Below are 24254 nucleotides of genomic sequence, written 5' to 3'. Positions count from 1 at the left end.
CACACCCTTTGAAACAGCCACCGAGCTAGAGCAGCTGCAAGCTCACTCAAACTAGGTAACTGTTACGGTACCGCTCTGATTCGGAAACACTTCCTATTTTTGATCCACGGGATAACGTCAGTGGCTCATCAGCTTAATACGCGAAACTATATCACAAAGAATTGGCCGTCATTATGTCCCCAGCAACCACGTGCCAAACAATAATATCGGTCCACGGAAGACACCGCGAACCGCCGATTTCCGATGCTATGCCGAAGGGTTAGTCCAAGGTGTACTGCCCCATAAGGATCAAGCTTCTTACCGAGAAGCGGTGCTACACGGAGGCAACACCGGGGGTCAGTGTCACCTCTCAGCTAGATCAACTCTGAACACCACTTGTCAGAACATACGTTGCACTTGTGCACCAGATTCATTGACGCAATATCTGCTACGATCAAGGTAACTCTCCACCATCGATTCTCTCTTCTTGGCAGAGACTAACATTGTTGAATCTTGTTGGGCCTATGGTTAACGCCCCGTGAACCTTGCACCGACAGGGGAAACAGAAGGCCCCTTTGGTCCCCACAACGACGGCCACCCGAAACACAATGCCGAAAGACCACAAGCATATCACTCGTAGCGTGGGAGAATGAGTAGCCAATCGGGCGACGGAGATCTGATGAGGGGTATGTATCGCTGTCCACCGCCAACTCCGAACTTGCCCCATATGATCTACGACTCGGCTCCGAACGAGCCATGGCACGCTATCACTATCAAGGGGAAGATTTCCATTTTTAGACCAAAGCAGCCTAAAAGGGAGAATAAGAGACTGACTAGACTGGTTTGGGTGTAAGCTAGCGGGCAGGGGCTTACACCTTCTTCATTTGATGTCATACTTTTGTCCCAATCAAGCTCATGGGCTGCTGTCGATCCCGAAGAAGTAACAGCCAGGCGCCTATCGATCCTTTTGCCTGAGACGACATTCAGACATCGTGCCAGTGTCAGCTGAAAAAACACCCAAGCGTCATCATATAGGCCATATCATTGGTTAATTAAAACTTGATGTGTACAGGTCCATATCAAAGTGGTGAATATTCAACTGAAATGAAATGAGACACACCGTAACCTCCGGCGTTTTTATTATGACATTTATCACAGGAGCTTTCAAATAGAAGCTGAGGTTACAATAAATGAAGTCGTATTTGAACAGCCTGTACTAGTTATCTGCAGTACATCTCCAAGGCTCCCAGTCTATGAATTGGTAAACCAAACCTCTCAACCAAGAACACTGCACATAAGATAGCAGACCATACTACATTATCAGATTCATTCCGTACAAGAGTAATGGATTTATATTTAAATTCTTTCAAATACAGGGAACTGTAGTAAAAAGACAGTAAAAGAAGGAAAATACAGGAATAGAGCCGCGTTATGACCAAGGCCACTGATTGATCATCGCTATTGTCCGTTGGTTCAGTAAGCTAGCTACCTATTTTTGACTGGTTTCATGGCTGTCACGCCTAACACACAGCTGGTAATTCAATCAGACTAAGCCGGCCAAGTGAACGATCAAACTAATAGAGCCCGCCAGGTACATAGCTCTGCTAATGTTGCTAACAATGTTGTCGGGGGCCCCAGACACGTAATCGGGACTAGCAGACGAGGATGGCGTAGGGACAGTGTCAGTCGGGTTCACATAGCCCGAGCCTTTGATTGACAAAACGCCGACGCTGGGGGAATCTGGCTCAACCGATGCAGGGCTGGCGTTGCTGGGATTGACCAGGCCAGAAACAGGCTCAGATCCAGATTCTGCTGCCTTGTTTGCACCAGGAGTGGGAACCGCAGGCATTGCTCCAGGCGCCAATTCAGTCAGAACAGGCGCAGAAGAAGAGGTGGTGATGATAGGGAGCAGATGTGTCGAGATGCAGTCTGCAGAGAGCTCACTGCTCGAAGCTACTCCGAGAAGGAGCGAACAGAAAAGAAAGACAGACGAATGTTTCATAGTGTCTGCTTGATGTCAGGGGGTATAAACGAGTGTAAAGTTTGAGGATTTGATTTAGTAAAGGCCAATAACTAGGCTGTTATATTATAGTTCCCTGTCACGTGAACTTCATGGTTTATTTCTTACTACATGCCTCTTAATCAGAGTATGTGTCGGAATGGGAAATCCCCCCCGATATTCAAGGAGGTTAACCATGTTATTTGTCCTCTAAGCTAAGGGACAACACCCCAGCCTCTCAAGGTTCCCATACATTGGACTTATTATTTACTCCTTGAACTAAAGCAACGGCACAGGCATGCCCGCAATACAACGCAGGGGGGTCAGCAACAAGGTTCAATAATTGGGATTCTCTGATCCACATGTAAGCCACAGATACTACAGATAGACAAAGCGGCACGTAGTCAAGTGCTTAGTTTCGTGCAATAATTCTTTTTTTCATAAGCGATGTGGACTGTACTTAGAGAGGCGCATGTTACGATACCCCTAACACATCCCGTGCGCTAGTCCGTAGCCTCAACCTCGAACCCAAGGTGAGTTCAGACTTACTACATTTAGCAGCTGGTTTACCAAGATCCAGCCTCAGCTGAGGTTTCCCTGTGACCCTGCCGCGAAAGGGGACCATGACTGATCCTCACCTGGCTTTAGACGATGGACACATTTTGTTGGAAGTAACAACGAAATTATAAGAAAAAGAAGAGTGAATGAGAATCTCAAACATCATCACACTCTTTACATCCACTCATTTATTCACTCACTCATTCATTCATTCCTTACGCCTCTACTGCTGGGCTTCTCAACATTCACTCGTTTCCGCTATAGCGCTCAAGCCATGCGTCTCACTATAAATGTGGCTTTAGGCCTTGTGGGCAGCGTTTTCGCTGCCCCTGCGCCAGAAGCTTGTAAAGCCGATAGGACTGATGTTGTGCTCCAGCCTTATGCCATTGTGCATGATGGTAGAACATCTACCACGACTATTACACGCACTTATACGGATAACTCATGGTCTGCCCAGACTCTGGTTCCTTCTCAACAGCATAACCCTGGTTCACCTACCTCTCCCGGAGTCCCAGGTCCCTGCATCAACTGTATTACTATCACTACCACCGGCCCCATTCCTTATGTCACTACAGTTCCCCCTGCTTCGGCCGGAGGAAGGACTACTGTCTTTACCTGCTCCGGGCGCAAGACTGTAACAGCACCTGCATGCCACGAATGCGTTACTGTTACTGTCAGCGGAACCGCCCCTTGGATCACTACAGTCCCCCCGGCTTCATCAGGAGGTAAGACTACAGTCTTTACCTGTCCGGGCCAGGAAACGGTGACCGTAACTGGCACACTGTCAAGCACCACGACTATCAACCCTACTTCGGGATGTAGCGACTGCACAGTCACAGTGATTACTCCCCCAGCCACATCCTCACCAGCCAGCGGACTTGTTACTACAATCACGACTACTGGGACCGCAACTGGCATTACTACCCTGCCTGCGACCAGCGGTGGTACTACTACTGTCATTACCACTGCCACAGGGCCTCCCCTGATTACTGCAACTACGACGACAGGAACAGCAACTAGTCTAGCCACCTTGCCTGTCTCTAGTGGTGGACCAACTACTACTGGGACCCATACAACATCAGCGCCAGCAGGAGGTCTTACTACAATCACTAGGCAGGGTACCACTACTGGTCTAACTACCTTACCTGCTACCTCAGGCGGCACTACTACAGTTGTTACGTATACAACCCCTGGCGGAGGCCTCATCACTGTGACTTCAACTGCATCAACCACGGGTCTGACAACACTTCCCGCCACGACTGGTGGCACTACAACTATTGTCACGTATGTTACGCCATCTTCAGTCGAAACTGGCGGCTTAACTACGTTGACTTCAACCGCTTCTACTACTGGTCTCACAACACTTCCCGCGACGAGTGGTACCACTACTGTCGTTACCCATGTCACCACTGAGACTTCAACTGCTTCTACCACTGGTCTAACTACTCTTCCAGCAACAAGTGGCGGCACCACAACTATCGTCACATTTGTGACACTCCCCGGAGGTGGCCTCACAACCGAGACTTTGACTGCTTCTACCACTGGTCTAACTACTCTTCCTGCTACTGAAGGTGGCACTACGACTATTATCACCTATGTCACCCCCGGCGGTGGTCTTACTACTGAGACCTCCACAGCTTCCACCACTGGTCTTACTACCTTACCCGCGACCTTAGGCGGAACTACAACTATCATCACATTTGTGACACCCCCTGAAACTGGTGGCCTTACAACTGAGACTTCCACAGCTTCTACTACTGGTTTAACTACCTTGCCTGCTACCTCCGGCGGAACTACAACTATTGTCACATTTGTAACACTACCTGGAACCGGTGGTCTTACCACCGAGACTTTAACTGCATCAACCACTGGCTTGGCAACACTTCCGGCAACAAGCGGCGGCACTACAACTATTGTCACATACACTACTCCCCCTCGAACTACCGTTACTTATGAGGCTAGTACAACTGGCCTTACTACCCTACCTGCAACCAGCGGCGGTACTATTACTGTCGTTACTTTTACTACTCCTCAGAAAACTACTGTTGCTTCCGAGCTTAGTACAACTGATCAGGCTACCCTTCCAGTAACCAGTGAGGGCACTCCTATTGTCATTACTTCGACTACTTCTCCGCAAGCTACTTTTACCTCTGAGTCTACCACAGGTGATCTAACCATTACCCCAGTAACCAGTGGTGGCACTACTACTGGTATATCTTCGACGACTTCTCAGCAAACCACTTTTACCTCTGAGGCTCCTACAACTGATCTGGCTACTACCCCAGTAACCAGCGATGGCACTACTACTAGTGTTATTTCGACTACTTCTCAGCGAACCACTTTTACCACTGAGGCTACTGCAACTGATCTGGCTACTACCCCAGTAACCAGCGATGGCACTACTACTAGTGTTATTTCGACTACTTCTCAGCGAACCACTTTTACCACTGAGGCTACTGCAACTGATCTGACTACCAGCTTAGCGACCAGTGGTGGTACTACAACTTCTACTTCTGAGTGCTCTGTGGTATCAGGATCAACCACCGTTAGCGCAACCCTCAATTCGTCAGGATCGGCCAATTTCCAGGTACCCGCCTGTGCCACGAGCATGGCTTTCAGTGTTACTGGTGGTTCCGGAAATCCAAGAGGTGGTTCAGGGGGTAATGGAGCCATCTTGCAAGGTTCCATGCCAGTTGTACCGGGGCAGTCAATCCAGGCTATAGCTGGAGGCCAAGGCTTAGGCTCTGGCACAGGAATAGGTTACCCTGGAGAGGGCTATGGCAACGGTGGCAATGCCACTCAAAATGGCGGAACTGGCGGTGCAGGATCAGCACTCTTCGTCGGGGGAAACTTGGTTGTCGTGGCTGGTGGCGGAGGAGGTTGCTATTCAGCCTATGAGTGGCACTTGTCAGGCGACCAACGATACTACACTTACAGATCTGACTTTGTGGATGTAAGCAGGGGCGGGAGTATCACTGGTGTTCAGGGCTCTGACGGCTGGGACTTATCCATTAATCAATACCTCAAGCCGGGCAGTGGAATTGCGACTATGCTTACCATGGGTGGAGGCAAAGCTGGTACTACCTCTGGTCCCGGTGCTGCAGGTGATTACGTCTCTGGAGTCTATCTCGGCTTCGTTGCAGGCCAGCCAGGAAACGGTCAGAATGGAGGTGATGGCGGTACTGCTAATCATACAGGTCTTGCAGGAGGCGGCGGAGGTGGTGGCGGTGGCTACTTTGGAGGAGGTGGTGGTGCTAGTGGATGGCATCAGAACGAAACCGCATACGGAGCTGGTTCCACGATTTATACTGGTGAGATAGCAGGCTCTCCCGGCGGTGGCGGAGCAAGTTATGCTGCACCTGGCCTTGACGTCTCCGAGACTTGGCAAACAGAAACAGCTCCTGGGAGTGTTATTCTGACCTTCTTCTAAGCTAGTACCTTGTTGCTTAGGTATGAGGAACCTATAAGTTGGAGCTCGAAGGACTTGTATCGACAGAGTTGCAGACTTATGTTGATTATATTTACTTCGGTAAAGCGTTTTTGTTCCACTTTTCCTCCCATTCGATTACATTCTTGTTTTGTATTGCTCTCCAACGCAATAGATAGCTTTATATAAGAGGCTGTTTCATCTTGGAGAGTAGATAGCTTCTTTATATTATTATTCTTTATCACATACACCTTGGCACCGTAGCTATTAGTATTAATGTACACCTATGCTATGAAATGTCTTGATGACTGTGTCGGTGGCTTTCCCCTTATTGTATAGCGTTATTTGCCACAGGGGAGTAGTACAAGCTCAGCCTCTGATGACCTCGAGCGCAGCCACAAACAGTGAGTCTGTGATACGTGAGAATCTCAGCCCTCTCGGATAGCGGGTTATTAGGTAATCCAGACCTTGTAACTGTATACCTCAAAGGGTTTAATTACAGACTCCGAGTTCAGCATGGGCAAACGTTGGGCTTGGTTGGGCAGCATCGAGAAATCAAGCGGGGTTCTCATATGTCGAAGATGCCTGGCGCCTATTCGTCAAGGCTCACGTACAATGACCAACACCCTTCGAAAGAGCCGTACCCACTGCTTCGCCAATCCAGCGCGAGACACCCCGCTCCTGACCTGTCCATACTAGGTTCTCTCTGCCGGAATAAGCTCTCAGTCACAAGTCTGAACTGCAAATAACACTCCTAGCCCACAACTAACCACGGCCTCAAATCTAATCATGGATAACGTAGTTTGCGAATGCGGGAAGAGCGTCAAGGGCGAAAGCGCCCTGGCCCAGCACAAGCGGGACTCGCCGAAACATCGACAAAGCGTGGAGCCATCTGCATCGAGCGATCATACCTTATCCAGAGGCCAAGCCAGTAGTGTAAGATCCAGAACCATCCTACTACAAGCAAGGTTCATATTTACTAATCATCATCTTTATTTCTCGAGCAGCCGTCGTCGAATAATGGCCCTGTGCCGTTCTCGTCTCGTTATCCACCCATCCAATTCGTGAGAGCCGGAGAGTCGATCAAACATAAGGGGAAGAAGGGAAAAGGGCGAATGGGGACGAGGTTGAGTCGTGGAACCGGTTCGGAAGTGCCACAGCTAAGGGTTAATGAGTACGGGAAGTCGTACGTGTCGGGTCTGGGCGACGAAGACTGGAGTCTTTGCGACAAAGACTGTGCCTGGTGCGGCCATTGCGCTGATGGCGTGGACTTTTGATAATCTGCGGGATGTAGCATAAGCTAGGGAATAACAACGATGCAGATACACAGCGGTTCGTGTTCCCTCCGCATACACATGGGCTGAGGATTTTCCGAGCCTCTTGGAGATTATACATCTTGACGAACTAGAATTGCGTCACCACTTGAAGGCCGTAAGCGGGGCTATGGGGATCCTAGAGCACGTGTAGCAAGACTGGAGTAGAAGAGGCGAGAACTGGGAATGAGGAAAATGAGGAGAACTTCGAAAAGGAGGACACTAAGTTGTCTTGCTGTGGTCAAATATTGAATTGCACGCCTGCAAGAGTAGCGAGAGCGCTCAACATCCCCTACAGAACCGCTGACTATGAAGAAACTGTTCAGGTAGATACAACAGCGCTCTGCTTTAGAATCCTGTGTTATAAAATGCAGCATATTCAGTGAAACAGAAGAAGACTGCACCATCACGGACAGCTTATCTTAGTCCCCCAGCAGAGTCCACCACTCCACGCTCGTAAAGCCAGAATGCACGCTTAGATAGCGAAATTGGTGAATAGGTACTAGTGTGTTATCAAGCTACACGAAAGGTCCTTCTGTCTTGTCCAATCTGAGAGAGTCTTGAATTACTCCGTGAGAGCCTAATATGATTAATTGCCGAGCCCTACTACCCAAAGTCACCACTTCAAGGAGTTGTTCATTGCTTCCCGTCCATACCACTCTCAATATCTTGAATAATTATATCCCCTTTTTAATTGAAATTGTTATTACTTTTAAGTATAATTTTCTATCAAGACCTTGTAGGAGCAAGGTTTTACTATATCCGACTTATCGCCGTTAGAGACCTTAAAATAGAATAAGCTTTTCATAAGCTGTGCTTCGCCATTGGCCAATGATAGCCCCTTTTATGGAACCCAAAACTTTGACGCGACGTCTGCTTACCAAATACGGAGTAAAGCAAATCAACTTTTTTCTCGTGCTTATTGACCTTCTTTAAACTGCAGTATCTTCTTATAAAGTGAGGCCATGATTGTTTGATATGCCTTCGAAGAACTACTGCAATATCTTTCGGTCATGTCTCTTACTCGCTTTACTAAGCGAGACGCTACCGGCTTCAGCTGAGCAGATCTGGGAGAGTAAGCCTTGGGTTCGAAAGTATCCATGCAGCCGTGGCTATCAAGGCATAGGTTCCATTGAGATCAATCCCTTTTGGATTGACAGCTTTCGAGGATCATGGAATACCGATGCAGATACTCGGACTGCGAGCTTGGAGTTGAATATCCTCGCGGTCCATAATGCATCCCTCATGAGTTGTGAAGATATTGATGTTTCTTCACTCAGAAACTCGATTGATTTTCAAGTCCTTGGCCACTCAGTTGGAAAGTTGGAGAATTTCTCGAGCAATTGTCCATTACCTATCACTGATGCTTTGACTCCGTAAGTGTAATCTGTGTATCTCATGGGCTTGTCAGGATTCTAATTGGACGAGTAGAATTGAAAAGACGCGTTTCAGTTCCTATCATCTGCTTTACAGCTTTCAAAGCACACATCAATTCCAAACTCTCGCGTCAACGTTCCGCTTCAGACAAACCGATGGCCAGGAATTAGACTGCGGCAAAGCGAAAATAACCCCATACTTGGGCGACAGCATATCAGCAGTTTTGACATTCGTGCCGCTTGCCATTCTGATAATCGTCGCTCTCTCATCATGGCGAGTAAACCAAAGCAGTCTCGCCTATGCCCATAACCTCAATTCCAGTTTGCTGTGGTCAGTCGTTTTGGAAATAACAAGCTACCTTCGCTACCTGCAGTTCGCTTTCATAACGGCTTCGATGACCATCGAATATCCTGGATTCTTTGTTCCTGCAGTGAGCAAACTCTCCTGGGCCTCTTTACTATACTGGTCAGGTCCATTCAGCAGTGGATATATGTATGAGGGTCCGACTGGTGGTATGTACACCAGCAATGCTTCTTATGGACTTGGTTTCATGACACAGATGCTTCGTTACCCAAACATGCTTAATACCTTAGCAAACTCCCTGATCAACCTGATCATTTTGATTTTGCCGATGTTTTTTCTCTTATTAGTCTCATTTTGGACCTTCTCTCGTTCAAACTCGGTGCATTCCCTCTCTTTTCTTTCGGTACTCCAGAAGGCAGCCTCGGCAACTATTGGCGTTGCACTTTGCTTCTTCAGTGTGCCGTTACTCTCTTACATCTCATACGATCTTATTCTTGTCGGCTACCTGCCAAACTACCGCATTGGCTTAGCTGTCGTAATGCTACTCATAATACTTGCAGCCGGGCACTTTCTCGTCCGAGTGCTGGATGACGAAGCGGCCGAGCAACTGAAACCACCGCGTGCCAGCCGATTGGAAACGAATAAACCTAATATGGATTTTCATACACTATGGAGCCTACTTTCTCGTCATATACCCCATACAATGCCGCTTTTACAGGCCGTCGGCGTTGGGAGTCTTCAAGACTTTCCTCTAGCCCAGCTCTTCATGTTAATTGCTTGCGAAGCTTTCATCATTGTTTCGCAACTAAATTCTAGACGAAGCATGCGGATAAAATTATCAACTGCAATTTACATATCGGTCGTGCGATTGGTCATTTTGTTCCTTATCGGTGTATTTGCTATGCCTATAACCGAAGCCACAAGGCAGTCGGTTGGTTATGTGGTATTGGCTCTCCATGGACTGGTCATCCTGATAGGATTCTTGATCGACCACACCTGGAAGTTGTATAAGACAATACTTAGAGGTACACCTGTCGATCAGAACTCTTCATCTCACTCCACTAGCGGAGGGTCAGACTCAATTAATGTAAGTCCCAGTAGAATAACCTCCCAAAATTCTGAACATTGCTAACTCATTTCCCAGTCTTTTCAAATGGATCCTCTTGAAACACATTCAACAGCAGATTTACTTGAATATCGCCAGGCCCCGAGCAGAGAACCATCCAGGCGAGACTTTCAACCAGATCCATCGACGCTGTTCAGACCGCCGAGGTCAGGAGCAACAAGCCCTGCTTATCAAGCACCTCGACCAGCGACTGCTTCATCAATCCCAAGATCACCAACAACGGACAACAGTGGTCCTAGCACAGGGCACTTTAGCATAGATCTGGCCCTGTCGGAAGTAGCACTTCAACCAGGCATCGACTACTCCTTTCGCGAGTCTGACAGGTTTTATGGAATTGATGAAGAAAGGGTCTTTGTCTCATCAACGTCAACTCCAGATGCAGATACAAATACACGGCTTTCGCCAGGACTGAGGCGTGATGAGACTGGTAGAATGCAATTGAAGAATACACTGGTTGCTGGGCTTACAAACGCATTTACGAAGCCCAGGCCAAAAGTACAGGAGAAGGGATTTGAGGTCAAGAGGCCACCGAGACCTCCTTAATCGATACAGAGCATGTGATACTAGTTTTTATACATGATAATTTCTACATGACTAAAGTTGTCAAGTAATAATGCTCTTGTTGCCGTGACATCTAGATATGGCATTACATTCCAAGTGATATTATTTCAACTCTGAGAATGGTTAGAAGATTGCTTAGATAAATGATCATATCATAAATGTAGATCTCTGTTAAAACTGTTGGTTGGTTGGCTCACTGTCACCCCCCTCAAGCCAAGGCTGGTCTGCCACCATTTCAATTAATGGTGTTCGTACGCCGTCTGCATAGTCAAGCTCATACTTACATTTCACCAGCTTGCGGTGATAAAATGGACTACAAATCGTTGCCCCAGCCTCTACCTAGGCTCATACCTGCTGATCAGATTCTTCTCACCATGAAACGAATCGTCGGTCGATATCAGGCTACTCGAGAAGACATTATTCAAAGTGCCGACGAACAAGCAGCCAACTTCGACAACGTAATTCAGCCCCTAATTGATATCGATAACGAAACTCAAGGTGATATTGCCATCATTGCTATGCTCCGTTATGCTTCGCCAGACAAGGTATCTCGTCAGGCGTCAGAGGAAGCATGCACCCTCATCAACGAAGATCAAGCTGCCTTTACAGCTAGACCTGATTTCTGGTGCTTTATAAAAGCTGTCAAAGGCAACCAGGGCACTTCTCCTCATTTTGAGGCTCGAAAATATCTCGATAAGGTGTTTCTCGAATTCAAACAGTTTGGACACGGTACTTTGCAGCCAGCTCAAATTCAGGAGTACCTACAGAGGAAATCACATCGACAGTATGCGGCGAGAGTATAATCAGAGAATCAGAGAAGACACTGGCGGTATTTGGTTCTCTATCGATGAACTAGCAGGTGTACAGCAGCATGATTTAGATCGCTTTGGAAAGGACCCAGACAAGCATGACATGCGATTCGTTCGCTTTTCAACATCTGATTCTTTGGTCATATACCGAAATGCCTCCAAGAGTGCTACACGGAAAAAAAATGTACGTTGGCAATGCTAATAATCTCAGTCAAAATGCTGAGCTATTTAAGGAGATTGTTATTGAAAGAGATCTGAATGCTCGTCTATTAGGATACGAAAGTTATGCGGCCTATTGACTGGAGAAGAGGCTGATGAAGACCCTGACTTAGGTTGAAGGTTTGTTGGCCGATTTACATGATAAAATACAAGCTTGTGGGTAGCAAGATATGAACCTCCTTATAGATTTAAAGTAAAATGAGTCTATGGAGGGCGCTAAATGCATTGAAAAAGATGTTGAGGAGATATATCCTTGGGACTATTGGTATTATGCCTGTCTGGCAGAACAGTACCTATATGTTGACCCTGAGCAGGTAGCCGAGTACTTTCCTCTTTAATATGTTATCTCTGTAAGGCTCTCTAGCTGGCTTGAGTGTAGTTAGGTTTAGGCTGTGATTGAGGCAGCTAACTTTAATGATATTGACTTAATAAAGCTTTGCTACCTGGGAGGTAAGTAATGTTTAAATTATACTAGACTTTGGAGATGCTTGGATACCTTCCGAGGCTGATATGTAAACTTAAAAAAAAAAATTTGTTATCTCTGTGATGTTGGAGATGTTCTCTGAATTCCTGTGAATTCGTTTCTGTCCTATATCCCCGAACCAACTCGAAGGCTCAACCTGGCATGAAGATGTGCGAGCTTATTCTGTTTGGGATGATAGAGAAGCATCGAAAGGTCAATTCATTGGCTACCTCTATATGGATCTTCTCTCGAGAGATAACAAGTACAAGGGTAGCCAGAACGTCAACCTCCAATGTGTAAGTAGCCATATTTGTTCGACGAGTACCGATCTCTAACATTTTGTTCCATCAGGGCTACCTCAAAAGCGATGGCAGTCGAGTATACCCAGCAACCCTTTTAATGTGCTCGTTTCCACCATCTACATCTTCAGCTTGCACACTGCTGAAACACAGTCAGATCATCTCCCTCTTCCACGGTAAGAAACCACATACAAACAAACGAAATACACCAGGACTCATCAGGTCAGAATTAGGACATGGCATCCATGACTTGCTGGCCAGGACGAACTACGTAGCCTTTAACGGCCATAGGTCACCGCCTGACTTTGCAGAAGCCCTCAGCGTAATGCTCGAGAAGTGGTGCTGGATGAAGCCTGAACTCAAACGCCTGGGTCTGCATTACACGAGAACCGATCTGCAGTTGAAGGAGAAATGGCTTAGAGAGCATCCGGGAGAAGGTCTTCCTCCGGGGCGCATACCCAATGATACCATTGAGAAGTTGATAGAAGGTCGTCAGGTGACGCGCTCGTTATGGTATCTTCGTCAAATGTGAGTATTGTGCCTTCGAAAAGCTTCATGGCTAACGTCACTTGTCGTAGGGTTTACGCCCAGTTTGACATGGCAGTTCATCATCCCAAAAGCCACTCGGAACTACTAAAAATGGACTTTACCAAAGTATTTATTGACTTGCTAGAGAAGCTGTGGCTCGTTCGTGCGCCTCAGCCAGAAGACCAAGGATATCCACACGCTGACCTAGGCCATCTGGTATCTGGCTACGATGCGGGCTACTACTCATATCTCAGGCGAGTTGACCTAGATCTGGCTACATAACAATGGCCGACTTGATACTCTTAGTGCCCATGTATTCGCTGAAGAACTCTTCTAATCGACATTTCTTGAGGATCCTAGGAGCGCATCTGCCTGGGATAGGCATAGGAAAGGCATTCTTGAATTTGGCGGAAGCAGAGATGAGTTGGAGTTGCTCCAAGAGTATCTGGGCCATAGCCCTACTTCTGAGCCTTTGCTCCGTGATCTCCTTCCGTAGTTACTAGTTAGTTAATCAGCGGTCTGCGAAACATATGTCGTCGGATCTACATAACATTGTCACTTCCTCCAGGTTACCGATACTCATGTTGGCGGCTCCATCAAGAGATTCCAACCCAAGGCATTAGTAGTATTCACTAGATGTAACATTCTATATTGTCTATACGTTTTCCAAGTCTGATCATCTCTAGCCTAGCTTTTCCTCCCTCCAGATATCATCCCCAAAATCGACCGTCCAGAATTCTCTCCAAGCGTCAACATCGCAAAGCTCCGAATCCAGTTCCCATCCGGCTGCCTGTTCGGATCATTCGCTATACGCAGAATATCCGGAGGACAATGGCTCTCCATATACATCTTCCTCTCCTGCGTCTTCTCCGGCCCTTCAGGTGGAATAGTTATAAAGCTCTGAAGAATTGTAGCGTCACTCGGCGTCATATTCGCCAGAACATCCCGTAACAATGTCTTCGGTAGGTAATAGCCTCTTCCTTGGTCACTGAGGCCTTTCTGGGCGATCAAAAGCGTAGCCCTTGCTTCCTTGGGATCATTGTCTCCGACATCTAATCCAGATCCCGTTATGATATGTCCCGGCTCGGTGGATGTCGTCAAGGATTCGATTTTGTTGAGGGATAGAAATGCTAGCATTGCGAGAAAGCGTGTTAGCATCATGTTTCCGTATTCGAAGCTATGTCGAAGATAGTGAATTCGTAGAATAGTCTCAAAGTAGCCTCGATATCTTGAAAGGCTCTCTTGAAGCACTTCTTCTTCGATGGGAAGGTTTAGGGCTTGTCTCTGCCCTCCCAGTGCGAGAATTTCGTAAAGTTGAACAATAACATAGCAATAATGGAGACTGGGGAAATTCAACACTTGTCAGCTCAACTTCTCCCTCAGAGTCTTGGGTCCAAGTGAAACAGGGACAACGTACTGTATTTTAAGTTGTGAAGGCGACACAATCTTTGTCGGTGAAAGTGGCTCTGGCATCGATTTATACCATGTATCCAACCTTTCCGCGATCTCAATGATCTTGTTACCCCCATCTTGGCGCAGGTAAGAATCAGTTGAATCTTTTTCAACTTCTAGCATGGCCTCGTTCAGAACGACGCTAAAGGTCATCTTTGCTTTAAAGACTAAGCCAATCTTCAGTGGCACCAGTGTCGAGCTCGAAGGGTACTTCAGCCATATTTCACCAAACCAATCTGGGTCGCGGTCAGGATCGGGGAGCGGAGTTTTTGGTGGTGTTTTCAGCAACGGCTGTGTCATAAATTGGTAACTCAATGTACTATTTGGTTAGCTCTAAATCGGCCAGAAGAGGATAGTCTTACCATTGCCAGTGAAACAAAGACCAGGCTGTAAGATCATATGAGTTTCTCAACTTCTTGTTCATGATGTATGTTGTTGGCTCGAATAACCCCAAATCATGAGCTATTTCTATTGACCGTACGAGAAATGCCGATGATAAAGGATCCATATCAAACATGTTGACGATAGTGTTTAGAACAAGTGCTGCTTGTAGGGTTGTCAAACTTCTGTTATGCGTCACCTCAACTATCCATAGCCTTCTCGCTTCTTCGAGGAATTTATAGCCAAGACTATTGGGGTTCCAATACTCTGCGGGCTCGGATACATAGTTTCGACATTGCTAATAGCTTGTTAGCAAGAGTAAGATTCATAATACGTGAGAGACTCACGCATCCAACTGCTAAAATAGCGTTGACGAGAAGTGGCGAGCAAAATGTATTGGATCCACTGATCATATCCTCTAAGAAATAGTCCTTATGGAAAAACGTGAACCAGTCGTATTCTTGAAGGAAATATGCACGTATAAGCTTCCTCATAGTATCATCGCTAACACCCGCAGTAGTCCATCTCGAAGGTACTATCTCATCCAGTCTAGAGTCAACGATGGTTGCTGCATGATGAGGTCTCAAATACTGTGCCCTGTATCCCAAATCTGTGTCTGTGAAAGCCGGGGAGGCAATACTGACAAGATCATCTCTTGTGCTCCACTCATGTATAAGAGATCTCATGAAGGGGTTATCCTCAGTCTGGAGATATGTAGGCATGAGCGGTGAGTAGATAAACTGATATCGCGATCTTGTTTCTGGCTCTAATTGTACTTGGAGGAGTAAATCGGCGCTTGAAAGCTGGCGCATCAAAGTTTCGGCATCGACACCAGATTGAATCCGTCGAACGATTTCAAGTGCTTCAGGTCGTGACCTTGTTTGAATAGCTCGATATACGACCGCTGCAGGGTGTGATTCTAGAAGTGCCTCGTATTTACCACGATAGTCTGTGTCTGGCGTCGCTCTGTAAACACAGTCGGATTTCCGTGCGCGACATTGAGAGCATACAGGACGAGCTCCGTTACACTACATCGGACGATGAGCTGATGCCACAATACCCATCCTAGAGTCTACACTGACCTTTATTTTCTTCTGTCGGCACGATTCGCAAGCCAAGGCCGTTGGAGCTCGCTTTTTTGCTAGGGGAGCAGTTTGATAGTGAGTAGAGCTTTCAGCAGGCTGGGGACGAGAGGCTGGGAGTAATCGTCGAGGGCCGCCTGTTTGAGAGGACTCTTGAGCTGATGATGACGATGCATCGGAAATACTTGGTGTTCTATGGGGTATCATGTTTGGTAAATTGATGTAACTCGGTAGAATTCCGAAACTGACATGATTTTAACGATTGTGATATGTGAACAAGGGCTTGGACAGAAGTGAGATCAGAAAAACGCGCTATTGGCTCACATACATGCCAGTTTCTTGGTAACGAACTTTGACGTACCTTTTCTCTGTTCGAAACATGATGTCATGGTGGTTTAAGCATGATGCACTTCGTTCCTTGGGAGCCACCAGAGCCCATTTATGAGAATTACCTTGAGATGATTCGTTGAATCAAACGCTCCGGCGTATGTCCCGTACTTTTGATTGGCTCGTTCATTGCGGTGTACTGTGCATAGAGATGAATCGATAGAGCCGCAACGCCTCCTTCGAGTCTGGCAGCTCATTGTGTTATTTCTTCAATTAGCATTCGGCATATTTCTATGGTACATTTTATTCAATAACGAGCTGCTATTAGAAATGTCCTTTGTTTTGTCTATCTTTGTCAAGTTATTGTCTTTGCGAAAAGTCCAAGGACTGAACGTTCGCTGTCGTGCTGTTCGACGTGGCATCACATTTTTAGCAGTTAGAGCTTGATCACCTGATCTACTTGTAAAGAATATTCTTCAAAGGTGCAGTGAACGATACAATAAGCCCTATTTCCCTGTGTCGTCACTTGGGGATTTCGAAGATCGGTAATAAGGATCTGTCCCAGAAACTGCTAGGCATAGAGCCGATCAGCAGTCTCACATAATCGATAATCAAAACGGATCAAGAAAGAATATATCAGAGATGCATATAGGTGGACATAGTCATCTGAATCCCGTTCATAAACCCGAATTCCGGCTCTAATCTCACATTTGCCCTCTCCGCCATTCGATGGCAGATCCAGATCAGCCTATTATGCAATATCAAACATCATGGTCCGGGATCAAAGGTCTCAGCTACCAGACTATTGAAGAACCAGGGTCTGGTCGGCAGGAATTACCCAAATCGCTGATATGACGCACCACGCGATCTGCGCCAGGACATGCCACTATTCCCAACATGGTCTTACCCAGCGCTGTCTTCTTTGTGGTGGGGATCATGTCGCCTCACGAGCCAGTATGCAATGTCATAAAAGGCAACAAACTCACTTATATCAGGGCGTAAATAATTCAGTTGGCATGAAATATCAAATTATATGTTTATCATGCCTGGCGTTCCGAAAAGTAGAGGCTGTAACTCTTGTCTGAAGCAGAAGAAAAAGGTAAATACAGAGATCCAAACCCCTGCTAGGGAATAAGGAGTGTACTTACATCAGCAGTGTGACCAAGCCAAGCCAGCTTGCTCAAGATGTGCTCGACTTGAAATCCCATGTGTCGGTTCAGGTGAACAGAAATATGTCTTCAAGCCCGTATCATTCACCAAGCCATTTAAGACCAGCTTCTCAAAACCACGAAAGCGCGAGACGCCCGCTCAGGTATCCATTTCACATAAGCCTCAAAGCCCATTAACTCTTCTGCAAGCCAAACTTGTTGCGGCTCTGGAAACAACAGACCTGCGATATGGCCTCAGCTGTTATGGAGATTTTCTAGAGCATATTCCGCCAAGGCTTGGTCATAGCCATGCTCTCGATGCTTCAGTTGATTTGATGATGAGTGCCTTGCCTTATCATTATACACCTGAGATCCCATCTCAGGTTCTAGCCAAGTATGGCAGCAGTTTGAAAGTATTGAGGGATACACAAAACGAAACAGGTACAAAGCTCAGTCCCGAAGACGTTGCAGCCTTTCACATCATGATGATATGCCAGGTTAGTACAATCTTGAGAATAGAGCATGCACTGATAGATTCAAAGAGCTGGCTAGGACAAACAGATAATGGCTTGAAGAGCCATGATAAGCAAGTCCTTACACGTTACTTGGACACCGTAACAGAAAAAGGCTGCAGTATCACTTTTGAGCTTCAATTACTAGAGACCTCATTAGTAGCTCTATTCTTTGAGGCTCTTGTTGATCCACGCATCGAGTTGGAACGTTATGTCAGTCGGCTGCGCTCACAATCACGCCAAAACGAGTACGATAGTAATCCAGATTCTATTTCTGGATACTTTCAAGTACAAAGACTACTCAGGATACCGAGATTTAGGCAAGAACCTCTGCGTTATATGGAGGAAATCAAAATCACATATCAAGAGCTACAGGACGATCATGCCAGAATACTGCACCACCTCGAGAGCGTAAGCACACAGAAGTCTTCTTCTGAAGACTTACACTGTCGGCAAAAGGTTATCCACAGGCTTAATGTCACGGAAGCTATCCTTCTCATGACAGCACTAGCTTTGAACAGCATACTGCGAGCAACATATCCAGATGATAGCGTCTTACTCTTGGAGGCATCGACGTTGGCGAACGAACTTATCGCCCTTGCCAAAGGGGTATCCCAATACAGACCTCTTGGTGCCAGCTATATCCCACCATGCCTAGTAGCTGCAGTAAGTCATTCTCCGGCTAGTAGGATCTCATCCATATTTCAAATTACTAACCACTTACATAGTGGGCGACTACGAGTGCTTTGGAAACCCAGAAAAATGAGATTGAGAGGTTGTTCGCGGAATATCAGCACGATTATGCTCGCATAAAGTGGATGGATCAGGCTGTATCACTGAAGGTTCTACATAGGACGCTGTTGGAACGAATATCTGGACCGAATACTCGGGATAAAGTCGAAAAGTCTGAGAACGATAGAAATCTCAAGATGTTGATAGTCCATTGTAAGGCAGTCTTTGGGTCCATTGGTAGCAGCTTCTTCCCGTCAAGCTGAGGCTCTTGGTCATCAAGCCTATAAAAGCTGGCCGGGAGAGTAAGATTCGAGCTTTTGGGGGAATGAAATTAAATATTATTCATGCCAAAGGGTTGGCATCATTAAAAGCTCGACATTATTATTTGACTCATGTCGTACATCAATATGTTCCCGTCAATCGTGAATCTCTAGGGCCAGATCACAGGAGGACAATTGCTCCAAGCGCCACGCCAGCGACGGCAACAATAGAACCCTCCATAACTCGAGCCGCATTTGGCGCAGCTGTAGTAGCTGCAGCAGTAGGCGTAGAAGCAGAAGCAGCTTGGGTCGATTTACTTTGCGATGGCAGTACAGGAGCCACGGTAGTCGATCCGGCCGTCGCAGTGACTCTAATTGATTCAAGCGGTTCCGCCGATTCAGATACGAAATGCCTCGTCGTAGTCCTCGTCTCCACCTTGATCACAGTACTAGGCTCAGCAGTTTCCGTCACAGTCGTTTCCGATGTCGTCTCCGCAGCTGCAGCAACAAGCGTAGTCGAAGGTTTCCAGCACGAGAGATACGAGGTTCCGATGGTTTCGGTGCCGGTATATCCGGCACATCCAGGCACGCCAGTCTTGGGAGGTGCTCGACCGCCGCCGCAGTCGAGGGGATCGCAAATCATGCCGTCGTCGGGATCGAACCAGTGTACTATTTTATCTTCGCATGTTGTGTAGCTGTGCGTTGAACAGCCGAATCCAAGGGCTTGCTCGGCGAGCATGAGCAGGGGAATAGCCGTCAAAAGAGTTGATTTGACCATTTCCAAGGTTCGTAACGAGTAGATCTTGTGAACGAGTGACAAGTTTAACGAGAGATTTGACATGATTCTGGCGTGGAGGATGGCCGTGCTTTAAACGAAAATCCCACAGGGGTCTTGACAGAATTGCCCGGTGACTGACTCAATGAGTGAGCCAGTTGTAACGTATGATCTTTAGCGTTCGCCAAATCCTTCTGAATTGTTGTCCTATGACCTCTAAACGACCCATGCTGTAGGAAATTGCGGTAGAAGCGAATGGGTTAGTTCAAGAAACAAGAGCTTTGATTGGTTGGCGAAGCTCGTAATTTCTTGACTGTGCCGTTCTTCCATCCCCTGAAGGAATACGACGAGCTGCGCCTTGCTGTCAAAGCACACTGGCGGATCGACTTCAGGGATTATTGGGTGCTAAGAGGGGACATCATGGAGTTGACAAGACGAGGCCATTTCACTTGAGAGACGAGTTGACTGGCTTTGCAATTTCTTCTTCTCCTTGAGACTAAAGCCACTCTAAGGGCTTAAAAGTGTTGAGCCAAACATTGGTATCATGGAGATTGATCGAGTCTCCAATTTGTCTTGTCAATTTGAGGTTGTCGGGATAAATGCGAGCATCGCCGGTTGCTCAAGATGGTGTTGAACGTACAATACGGAGTACACCGTGAGACATTGTGCTACATCACACCCGTGAATCCAGTGGCCCTAACAAAACTCTTATAGCAGCTCTTTATATGACTAACAAATTGAATATGTAAGATAGTATAAGAAAACAATGAACCAATCATCTCAACTCGTTTAAACATCATGACTCTATTTCATCGCTCTAGGTCTCAATTAGTGCATCCAGCCCCGGCTCCGGTTCCGATACCGGCCGGTCGATTAAAATTCCGGCGGGGTGGCTTCAATTCGCGACTCATTCCATCCCATTTTCCCAACGAGGGGCAGCACCAAGAATAATTTTCCAAGCATCAACGAGCAAAAACAACAATGGCCACCGATTCGACACATACGCAATCGCAAGTCTACCTCTCCACAAGAGGTGGCGACTATGGTGTACGAAATATCCGTGATCAATCGCAATGGAGCACTCCGCTGACCCTCTGAAAGCTCTCCTTCGAGACCGTTGTCCTAAAGGGCTTGGCTGCTGATGGCGGTCTCTTCCTCCCCCATGAGATTCCCGCTGCGACAGAATGGGTGCGTGCGAGTCGATTTCTCATACTTCCCGGCTTCGACCGAAAGCGACGAATCTTGGGATGACGATTAACGCGATACTAGCAAAGCTGGAAAGATCTCTCGTACCAGGAACTGGCCTTCCAGATCTTCAGCCTCTACATCTCCCGCAGCGAAATCCCCGCCGAAGACCTACAAGGCATCATCAACCGAAGCTACTCTACATTCCGCGCCCAAGAAGTCACCCCCCTCGTCCAGCTCAAGGACAACCTGCACCTCCTCGAACTCTTCCACGGGCCTAGCTACTCCTTCAAGGACTGCGCGCTGCAGTTCCTCGGTAACCTCTTCGAGTACCTCCTTGCGCGAAAGAACGAGGGCAAGGAGGGTAAGGACCGACATCACTTGACTGTTGTTGGTGCGACGAGTGGTGATGTGAGTCATGCTGTGTGCGGTCTGATTGCGGTAATATCCTAACCTTTGAACTAGACTGGATCCGCTGCTATTCATGGTTTGAGGGGTAAGAAGGATGTGTCTGTTACTATTCTGCATCCCAAGGGCCGTGTCAGTCCTATCCAGGAGCTTCAGATGACGACGTGCACTGATGCCAACGTGCACAACCTCGCCGTTACCGGTACCTTTGACGACTGCCAGGTGAGTACGCCCTTTCGCACGCCACGCCTTTCGCGCCGCGCTAACGAATTTGTTAGGACATCGTCAAGGCCCTCTTTGGCGACCCCGAGACCAACGCCTCCCTCAAGCTCGGCGCCGTCAACTCCATCAACTTCTCCCGCATCCTCGCCCAGATCGTGTACTACTTCCACTCCTACTTCTCCCTCGCCAAGAACTCCTCCACCTTCAAGGTCGGCGACAAGGTGCGCTTTGTCGTCCCCACCGGAAACTTTGGTGACATCCTCGCCGGCTACTTCGCCACCCGCATGGGTCTTCCCGTCGATAAGCTTGTTATCGCGACTAACGAGAACGATATCCTTGATCGATTCTGGAAGAGCGGGAAGTACGAGAAGCAGCCCGCCAAGGGTCCTGAAGCCCAGGGCGGTCTGGAGGTCGATGGTGTTAAGGCCCATGAGGAGGGCGTCAAGGAGACGCTCAGCCCTGCTATGGACATTTTGGTTTCTAGCAACTTTGAGCGTCTGCTTTGGTTCTTGGCTTACGAGTTTGCTGCTACTGTTGGTATGGATGTCGAGTTCAACCGCAAGCAAGCTGGTCAAGAAGTCGCTACTTGGCTCAAGGATCTCAAGGTCAAGGGCGGTTTCGGTCCTGTCTACGTGGACGTTCTCAACAGCGCCCGCAAGACCTTTGAGAGCGAACGCGTCAGCGACCCCGAGACCCTCGAGACCATCAAGAGCATCTACGAGCAATTCAGCTACGTTCTCGACCCCCACTCCTCCATCGGCGTCACAGCCTCTCTCCGCTCAGCCCAACGCGCCGAGGCCAATATTCCTCACATTTCCCTGTGCACAGCTCACCCCGCCAAGTTCGCCGGTGCGGTTGAGCTTGCGCTCAAGGACGAGAAGGACTTTAACTTCCAGGAGAAGGTTCTTCCTGAGGAGTTTGTCGGGCTTGAGAAGTTGCCCAAGCGAGTTTCTGATGTTTCGAATGATTGGAAGGCTGTGAGGGAGCTTGTTAAGGAGCAGGTTGAGAAGGAGCTTAGCGGACAGCGATGAATGTGAGATGAAGGGTTTTTGTTCTGGGTTTCGAATGCATATTTAGAGGGTCAAAATGATCAAAAGACAAAAGACGAATTAGACATCTTTCTGACTTTGAATATAAGATGAAGTGAGTGTTGCTGAGCCGGTTTCGGGGTCGTATTAACGTCCGCTCTTAGTTCTATTTGAAAATATGCCTTGATTTGCCTTGCCGAGCCACTTGTTAGCGCTATTTACATGCTTGAATAGCACGTGGCCTAATTCTTGTGGTTTAGTTGGTATAAATGACTCGCCAAGCCGGTAAAATGTTCAGCTGCCAAGACGACCCCTGCTCTCAGCAATATGCCTTGGCAATTAGATAAATGCGCTGCGTCTTCTATGAACCTACAATCATTCCTCAAAGCATACAATCACCAGTTATCTTCAACGACAATGAGACCTCATTTTCTCACCCTACCCCTGCTCTCAGTGCTAGTCAACATATCAGCCGCAGCCAACACCGAAAGCGACTATCTAGCAACCGTAACCCTCGCCCCAACCGCTTCTGGAGCTGAAGCTTTCGATCTTGAAGAAAAGCGCGCAGAATGTTTCCAAGCTTGCTACGAGACTTATGGAAACTACAAGTCTTGTACTAGAGGAGGTGTTTTTCAGTGCTGGTGTAATGAGTCTGTTGACTGGGTTGAGAGAGAGGAAGATTGTGTTTGGGACATCTGTGGTCCATCTGCTTATAACCGTGAGTTTCATTTTATGAGGAATTTATGAGATAGAGGGCTGATTTTGTGTCAAGTCTATGGGGATGTTTGGAGGAGGGTTTGTGAGACCGTGACGGCTTCTGCTCATCAAACTACTGAGACTGGATTAACGGTTTGTTCACAAGCCTCTGACTATCAAACTGGTCTGCTAATATGGAATAGTCTTTTGAGGAGAAAGTAATTTCAACTTCGGTAGAGACGACGAGCAGAAGCGCAGCCGAAACTACAAGCAAAGCTGAAGCTAGTCAAGCTCAAGCAACAGAGACCTCAACTTCTGGTAGTGGTTCCACAACAGCTACAAGTGAGACAGCAGCAGCAACTACGAGTTCCGAACCCAACAGTGCTTGGAAAATGGGCTCTTCATTGGGTATTTCGGCTGCTATTGGTCTTGGTGCAGTCTGCCTTGCTAGAATGGCATTTTAGTATTGTACTGATGTGCCGGAGTAGTCAATATATCAGAGAATCGCATAGCATATCTAATTAGAATCAATTATTATCTCCCAGAAGCCCTCGGAGAGATTTCAAACTTCCGACGATAAAGCAGAGTGCCGATATTGATCGGCCGAAAGACCTTCTAAACCTATACTGAACTTACCTAAGAATTCTTAAAACTTAGCATAAAGTCCTTGAGCCTCCTGCTCCCCATTAGAGACCATTTAGCTACTTCAGAGTACTCATCCAAAATCAGAGGCCTATGTCAACGAGATCGTAGTCAGCGTTGGTGCTCCCCATTAGTTGGTTACCACAAGCTCCCGCGTCACTACCCAGCCAAGTTCAAAGCACAAGACTAGCCTCATTTTTGGGCTTCGTAAATTCCAAGACCCTCCGATACCTGATCGCTTAATCCATACCGAGGATCTGATATCTAGTTGTGGCACTGCGTCATCTCTCCACAGCCTTTTCCCGGGAAGACGGCAAAGGCGTGTGTGGGGCTCCAGTACCTTTTGGGTATATCAAATAGGTCCCTGGTAAATGATCGTCACGGAGCTGAAGCAATGAGACTGACATCTACAAGTCAGCAAACGAGTTTGAAACCAAGCAAGG

The 24254-nt window shown here is 47.3% G+C and overlaps 7 protein-coding genes across 7 annotated transcripts; 4 read left to right on the top strand and 3 right to left on the bottom strand.

The window, feature by feature from the left end:
• Window positions 1-1522: 1522 nt before the first annotated feature.
• On the bottom strand, window positions 1523-1981 carry FTJAE_13876 (uncharacterized protein; the record flags this gene model as incomplete). The annotated part of the gene is made up of 1 exon (XM_037347060.1): window positions 1523-1981. One exon carries the CDS (start codon window positions 1979-1981, stop codon window positions 1523-1525), a length of 459 nt encoding a protein of 152 aa, XP_037199120.1.
• Window positions 1982-2810: 829 nt separating this feature from the next.
• Window positions 2811-5966, top strand: FTJAE_13875 (FLO9-like protein; the record flags this gene model as incomplete). Its single annotated transcript, XM_037347059.1, has 1 exon — window positions 2811-5966. The coding sequence occupies one exon, from the start codon at window positions 2811-2813 to the stop codon at window positions 5964-5966; it is 3156 nt and encodes a 1051-aa protein (XP_037199119.1).
• Window positions 5967-9857: 3891 nt separating this feature from the next.
• On the top strand, window positions 9858-13243 carry FTJAE_13874 (uncharacterized protein; the record flags this gene model as incomplete). Its single annotated transcript, XM_037347058.1, has 8 exons — window positions 9858-10043; window positions 10101-10509; window positions 10938-11400; window positions 11459-11636; window positions 12106-12121; window positions 12285-12430; window positions 12591-12961; window positions 13012-13243. The coding sequence occupies 8 exons, from the start codon at window positions 9858-9860 to the stop codon at window positions 13241-13243; spliced, it is 2001 nt and encodes a 666-aa protein (XP_037199118.1).
• A 405-nt stretch (window positions 13244-13648) lies between these two features.
• FTJAE_13873 (nitrate assimilation regulatory nirA) lies at window positions 13649-16083 on the bottom strand (the record flags this gene model as incomplete). Its single annotated transcript, XM_037347057.1, has 5 exons — window positions 13649-14303; window positions 14379-14732; window positions 14776-15092; window positions 15142-15822; window positions 15877-16083. 5 exons carry the CDS (start codon window positions 16081-16083, stop codon window positions 13649-13651), a joined length of 2214 nt encoding a protein of 737 aa, XP_037199117.1.
• A 1162-nt stretch (window positions 16084-17245) lies between these two features.
• Window positions 17246-18858, top strand: FTJAE_13872 (uncharacterized protein; the record flags this gene model as incomplete). The annotated part of the gene is made up of 5 exons (XM_037347056.1): window positions 17246-17302; window positions 17360-17848; window positions 17894-18274; window positions 18323-18529; window positions 18592-18858. 5 exons carry the CDS (start codon window positions 17246-17248, stop codon window positions 18856-18858), a joined length of 1401 nt encoding a protein of 466 aa, XP_037199116.1.
• Window positions 18859-19036: 178 nt separating this feature from the next.
• FTJAE_13871 (siderophore biosynthesis) lies at window positions 19037-19633 on the bottom strand (the record flags this gene model as incomplete). The annotated part of the gene is made up of 1 exon (XM_037347055.1): window positions 19037-19633. One exon carries the CDS (start codon window positions 19631-19633, stop codon window positions 19037-19039), a length of 597 nt encoding a protein of 198 aa, XP_037199115.1.
• A 978-nt stretch (window positions 19634-20611) lies between these two features.
• On the top strand, window positions 20612-22476 carry FTJAE_13870 (threonine synthase; the record flags this gene model as incomplete). Its single annotated transcript, XM_037347054.1, has 5 exons — window positions 20612-20677; window positions 20732-20818; window positions 20900-21226; window positions 21281-21445; window positions 21502-22476. The coding sequence occupies 5 exons, from the start codon at window positions 20612-20614 to the stop codon at window positions 22474-22476; spliced, it is 1620 nt and encodes a 539-aa protein (XP_037199114.1).
• Between the last annotated feature and the right edge of the window lie 1778 nt (window positions 22477-24254).

Source organism: Fusarium tjaetaba (assembly GCF_013396195.1).
Source record: "Fusarium tjaetaba strain NRRL 66243 chromosome Unknown NRRL66243_c0000489, whole genome shotgun sequence".
Lineage (NCBI taxonomy): Eukaryota > Fungi > Ascomycota > Sordariomycetes > Hypocreales > Nectriaceae > Fusarium > Fusarium tjaetaba.
The sequence above is the reverse complement of the archived record's forward strand: the minus strand, read 5'-3'. Positions and strand labels throughout refer to the sequence as shown.